This window comes from Lepeophtheirus salmonis, chromosome 3 (genome assembly GCF_016086655.4).
Source record: "Lepeophtheirus salmonis chromosome 3, UVic_Lsal_1.4, whole genome shotgun sequence".
Lineage (NCBI taxonomy): Eukaryota > Metazoa > Arthropoda > Copepoda > Siphonostomatoida > Caligidae > Lepeophtheirus > Lepeophtheirus salmonis.
In genome coordinates, this window is record NC_052133.2 from 5,687,065 (window position 1) to 5,693,414 (window position 6,350).

The 6,350-nt window shown below is 31.3% G+C and overlaps 1 protein-coding gene across 1 annotated transcript; it reads right to left on the reverse strand.

Annotated features, from left to right (window-relative positions):
* Positions 1-4,487: 4,487 nt before the first annotated feature.
* Positions 4,488-5,795, reverse strand: LOC121114311 (uncharacterized). The gene is made up of 6 exons (XM_040708235.2): positions 5,562-5,795; positions 5,460-5,501; positions 5,322-5,387; positions 5,161-5,226; positions 4,872-5,080; positions 4,488-4,814 (listed from the first exon to the last, which is right to left on the reverse strand). The coding sequence occupies exons 1-6, from the start codon at positions 5,620-5,622 to the stop codon at positions 4,581-4,583; spliced, it is 678 nt and encodes a 225-aa protein (XP_040564169.1). The 5' UTR covers positions 5,623-5,795; the 3' UTR covers positions 4,488-4,580.
* Positions 5,796-6,350: the final 555 nt, after the last annotated feature.

Genomic DNA, 6,350 nt, shown 5'->3' on the forward strand with positions numbered 1-6,350 from the left:
CATTTAAAAAAAAGAAACTGTAATTCAACATGGTAATCCTGACAATTTGAAGAATGTTTGGGAAGAGAGCAGCATAGCTGTCATGACGTTTCATTAGATCAGCTACACTTCTCTGTGACAAGGGAGGAGGGAGAGAAGGAAATACACGGGGACATTGGCAACAATTACTTCGATGTCGATTCTCAATTCTACTCTAAGACCTACAAGGACTTACACTTATAGCTCTGTAACAAATCATCAGGGTTAAGTTCTGTCTTTTATGAACACACACAAATGTACAAACTGGTCTTGTATTAATAAATGAAATTTTTTCAGTTGTATGTAGTAGAAAAGGAAGTTCACTCTTTCAGGAATTACATACTAATGATAACAGCTTAGGATAAGAAAAAACAATGTTCGGGTTGCCAACTAAAAAAAAAAAAAAAAAAAAAAACGAGGGGGGCTAAAAAATGCTTATGATTAGCATTACAGTGTATAAAATATGTCCTACAAACCGGGACTGACTTTTTCTAAGTTGACAATCTGAACAAGGTTTTTTATTTTCCAAAGCTTTATCATTATTATTTCATCCTTGAAGACAGAACATGTAAGTAAAAAGTGTGTTCATAAACGGCAGAGAGTTATGGGTAAAGTTGATAATATTGTAGAGAAAAACGCGTGGAAGGAGAAGGGGGGGGGGAAATACATATGGTATTATTGTTTAAAATACTGATGTGACTATCATCTGCCTGCTTTATTATGATTTTTGAGGGTATAACGAAAGTATTTATTAGCAAAATGTTTAATGAAGATATACTACGTATAATTGACTTAGACGTTTTTTATCCGTTACAGTAGATTTTATAACGTCACACTCCATGAAATTGTAACTCATTATTAACCTTATTCTCAGAATAATAGCTAATGAAACGACAAGGTAGAGTATTTCTAAATATATTTGAAGTTCCAAGTTTAAAAAAGAAGGCTAAAATTAAATATAATCTACATAATAAAAAATAAACCATCATACATTTATGTTAAATATACAAAATTAAACAATTAGAATCATATAACTAATAATAACAATAAATTATAAATACAGAATATTGAAATAATAGATTGATCCAAATAATATTATTTTCTTGGTCTGACATCGTAATTCACTTATATGTCATAACTTTAGGTTGCAAAACACAAGCCAGACGTGGAGTTTAGTTAAAAAGATTATCACCCCTCTTCTTCATGTGGAAGTTGATATATACAATTGTACACAGGATAGATATATCTCTACCGATGAAATCTAACTAATTATTAATAATAAAGTAAATATCAAAATCATAAAATTAGACAATAAATATACTAATAAAAAAAATGTTAGAAATAAATCCATCTTAAGATTTAGAGCAAAAGCTAATTATGTAGTAATGTCCGGCGATATTATTCCTTATTAAGAGCATCAAAAAAGATATTTTCCCCGTTATTTATGCTTATATAACAATATACTATTATCATGAAGGATATACACAATTGCTAATTATAATGCTACACCCAATGTAACTACCCTCCGTTGTTGTGACAATTTAATCAGTTGTTTTTGCATTTTATGAGTTTTCTGAACACCATTTCTTGGAGCCTATCAACCATAGCTAAGCCTTAGGTGATAAACAAAGTAATATTTATTGACTATGTAATATTGGAAAACCTAATTATCATACCCAAGTCTTTAAGTGAAGAAACTAGTTTCAGAAAAACTAGTTGCAAACCATCCAAAGCTACTACCCCCGTTGTTGTGACCATTTAAGCAGTTGTTTTTGCCATTTAATGAGTTGTGTATCATAAAATATGTTCAGCTAAAATAGAATCATATTTTATGGTTAGATATAAAATTGAATACTTACTGTGAGATAGCACAAAATTCAGAGTTCCATTTCGAAATTAGTAAATATTTTATACTTTTTACTGATAACTTGATCGTCATTTGGTGTGGATGACTCAAAACATTTTCATATTTATTTCTATAAATGACATCAGTACCAACATCCTCCATTAATTTAATGATGGTTCCTCGGGAAGGGATAGGTTTACCCGTGTATTTCTCCATAAATTTTTTGAACGTAGATGATTAGCAATGGATAAGGTTATATTACATGCAATAAGCATCTTTGTGAGATCGGAGTTAAAGTCTGACTTGATGTATTCATCGTTAACTTGATTTTATAGATCCATGCTCTTGATATGAGATGAAGATAATGAGTGGTGTGTAATTCTAGACAGGGGACTAAAGGCACATTTATATCGACAAACCATCTGTTTCTCATCCGGTAAGTATTTTCCAAATCCTAGGCCTCCATTTTCAGAAATCCAGACAAAAGGCGACGTTATTTTAGGCATTTTATTCAGTTCTCTATCGACTATCCCCATCTAATATTATTATATTAATATTGAATAATAAAGGTGGGAATGATAACGTTCATGATTGATAGAAGAAGATGTATATTATTTAATCAATGATGCCTTAAGTATTTCTTCTCTTCTCCTCGCACGCTTTTGTATTCTTACCAAAATTATCACCCTTAGTTATGGGTTTGTTCGGGAGGAGTAAGCCCTTTGTTAGACACTGGAGTATAATTGAAGATCGACATGGGAGTAACTCCTGCCTATATGTCTTTGCTTTATATGGAGTAGAATTTGTGTTTATTTCCTTCCTCTCATGGTTCCTTTCAGCTGATCTAATAGAATGTCATGAATATCTAAGCTGATCTCCTCCCAAACTTTCTTAAATTGTCAGGGCTAACATGTTTATTTTCGGTTCCATTTATTTTTACATACCAGCAGGACATATTTCATGCACAACAGGGGTAAACATCCTTAGCATAACTAAAGTATATAAGTAGTTTAGTATCATACGAATGCAATAATGCATTGACGTTGATCGTAGGGGAGACTGGATACAGTTGCAACAGTAACTTTTCCTTGAATTTAAAAAAAAAAGCTACAGTATTAAAATTTTGATTACAATTGTCAGGGGCCACGCAACAGGGAGGACGAGAGAAGCCATGCTCACGCCACTTTTTGAAAATTTACAATTATTATATAACTAGGGTGTACAAACCAAGGACATGGGGCTTTAGGAGAGGAGAGTACAAATAATTTGAAATTAATAAAATTTAGGATTAAATTTCGATTCATGTTTATCACATTAGAATTTTGTAATAAAAAAAATTAATTTTTATCTGTATTTTTTTTAATCTTTTATTTATACTAAGATTTATAATTTTTATATTTACAGTAAATCAAGATAGAATACAAAATTAGGAACATCATCAGATTTTTTCGAAGAAACATTACCTCTTTTTACGGTCCCAAAATCGATTTAACCCATAAAAACCGCACATTTAATGAATTTATAAAAAAAAGTACCCCGTACACTCTGAACATTTTGTAAAAAGATAATTTTTGGGAATGTTCGGGACACAGAGTAGGGCCCGGAAGAGATTTATGGGAGTGAATTTATAAGATCTATAATAATCTCTGTATTACAATGCCGGTCTTATCTATTACAGGACTATATGAAAAATGGATTGTGCAGGTCCCAAATCCCAATCTAAAGGGATAATAATAATATTTAATACCTGATGCCAAGGTTGGTTTTAACGTGAGTTTTCTTTCTTTCCTTTTGAAAATTTGATATTTTCTTTTTTAAAGAAGGTAAAATATTTTCTGGTGGACTTTTCATCATATTTTTTTATAATAGACTGTTTCTTTTATTTTTAGGGAAAAATTAAGCCTTTTTATGCAATGTTTAATAAATTGTGTCCATATTTCATATAATGAGAAAAAGAATAGCTTTCTATTTGATTTTTTCTAGAAATACATTTTCTCTCATTTTACTGGAATGAGATTTTTAAAAAAGAAATTTCATTATTTCTTCAATAAAGCGCTAGACCTATTATAAGTGCAGGGCCCCTGACTATGATATAAATCCTAATCTTCTATAATATATCAAAATTTAACCATTCAACATGATGAAAAGTCTAGTTATTTATTCCTCAAAGAATATTATTTAGTATATGTAATTTGAAACACTCAAATTCAATATTTTTATAGCGTTTACATTGTCCCTTGCTACGGATACAGTTATAACTGGGGAAATTTGGTGCACCATATTCAAATGCAATTTGTGAAAATACTATTGACTGGTATAATCTCTAATTCGGTTCAAACAATAACGTGCATATATTATCGTGTTAAATTTTAGCGTGCTTGAGTCAAAACTGCTTCCGTTCTTTTCGTCTAAAACAAATAGTGTTGCAACCGCACTTGGTCTACCCTATGTATTATTTCAAAAAATTAGATTGTAGACATAAAATTACAACTAACTCCACAATGCATCTGGCTAGATTATAACAATTTTTTATAATATTTAAAATTTTCTAATCAACCTTTTTTGTGGTTTTTGGAATTTGAATTGTTCTAACAAAGGAAGTAAAACTGAATGACTCAGAACATTAAGTTTTTCTATCATAAATAAATAGCACATATATTTAGACTTTAAATAGAACAATAAATAAGAATAATTATTCAAGAAATCAATTTTTAATTTATCGTCCAATATTTCCAAGATTGAAGGATCCAATACCCAAAGAACCACCAAGGAAGGGATTTGCTTGACCATTTTGGACTTCAAATCCAGTATTGACAGCCGGGTTAAGTCCTCCATTGTTGGGTCCAACGCTGAGACCTGAACCAAAGAATGGAGTAAATCCATTGGGGTTTTGATTGTCTAAGCTAGCTCCAACATTGAATGTAGGGTTAGCAAGATCATTGTTTCCAACCTAAATTGAAGGATTTCAGATTATGTGAGCAAAAAAATTAATAAAAATAAAACATACTTGAACAGCTGCTCCAAGATTAGGTTTGAGACGACCGTCGGATCCTACAATGGCTCCAATGGTAGGGCGAATAGAGAGTTCTCCATTCTTACCGTTATTACCTTGGGGGTTAAATATATTGGATGCAGCGAGTAATCCTGTTCCAGCAATTCCAGCACCGGCTAAAATGGTGTGAGGGTTGTTTGTGTTGAATTGAGGGAAGAAGGAATCTATTAGGTTTGTGAAAGAGTGAAAAGTAATTAATGAGGAGTGGGGTACAAGAATAGATGTTAAGCATAAATACTCATACTTTGTTGTGATCCTAAAAATCGGTTTGATGATTGAGGTTGAGAGACAGGAGGACTGACTTGAAAATCTAAGTAAGTAGTTGGAAAATAATCATTGTTAGATATTGTTAAAACTTAAAAGTAGTGGGGTGCAAGAATTAGTGTTAATCATAAATACTCATACTTTGAGGTGATCCGAAAAATCCGTTAGATGATTGAGGTTGAGAGACAGGAGGACTGACTTGAAAATCTAAGTAGTCGTTGGAAAATAATCATTGTTAGATATTGTTAAAACTTAAAAGTAAATTAATGATCAACTTACTTCCAGGGTTATTATTATTGTTGAAGTTGAAAAATCTAGTTTCTATTATAAATAGAATAATTATATTAATGAATATGTGTGTATGAGATGCTTTCAACTTACGTGGTCTAGCATTAACACAAGCAGCAAGGAATAGAACAGTTAAGGTATTTTTGAAAGCCATGTTTATGTTATAAATGAATAGGAAGGACTGGATGTGACACTTGTATGTAGAATAATTTGTAAATCCAATTCGCAACGTTATAATTTTTTTTGAACGACTAAAAAGAGCGAGTAAAAATATTACCGCACTTAATTACTTCGTAGAATTCCCAAGAACTAATGGTGTCTTTTCTAAGACCGGTCTCCGATTTATAGTTTCATGCCTCCCTTCAAGGCCATCGTCAAGATAGAAGGAAAAACGGGAATCCCTCAAGATATTTGAGTAACCCCTTATGTGTTGCTTCATAGCATGCCTGTGATATATAATAGGTTATATAAATGTACGCATATACGCATGTATATGGCGTAGCCAATGTTTGTTACTATAGAACTATTTCAATAAAAAGTTGCAGTTTGAAAATTCATTATACAACTACCATGATTGATTTTGAGGAAGTAATTTAAAAAAATAAGTATAATATGTATTTCCTTGCATAAATACACTTTTTTCTATGATTATTTATTGTAGAAATAACTCATTTTAGTAAAATACAAATCCGTTATAATGATTTATTCATACAAGGTGCAACCCTTGTAGGAAGTGGATTATAATATTAATTTGAATTTCACTCTCTGTTGTAAAAAAAGATGTCTAACTCCGGACTCTATTTTTATTTTATTTTCGAGTCCAGTCCGAGTACTTATGCTCCAAATCCATTTGACAGAGTTGTAGTAGCCAATCCCGGACTG

Coding starts and splice junctions, on each gene's coding strand:
- LOC121114311 (XM_040708235.2), bottom strand. CDS start 5,622: ATGGCTTTCAAAAATACCTTAACTGTTCTATTCCTTGCTGCTTGTGTT. Junction 5,388..5,459: donor CAATAATAATAACCCTGGAA/GTAAGTTGATCA, acceptor ACGACTACTTAG/ATTTTCAAGTCAGTCCTCCT. Junction 4,815..4,871: donor ATCTTGGAGCAGCTGTTCAA/GTATGTTTTATT, acceptor CCTTCAATTTAG/GTTGGAAACAATGATCTTGC.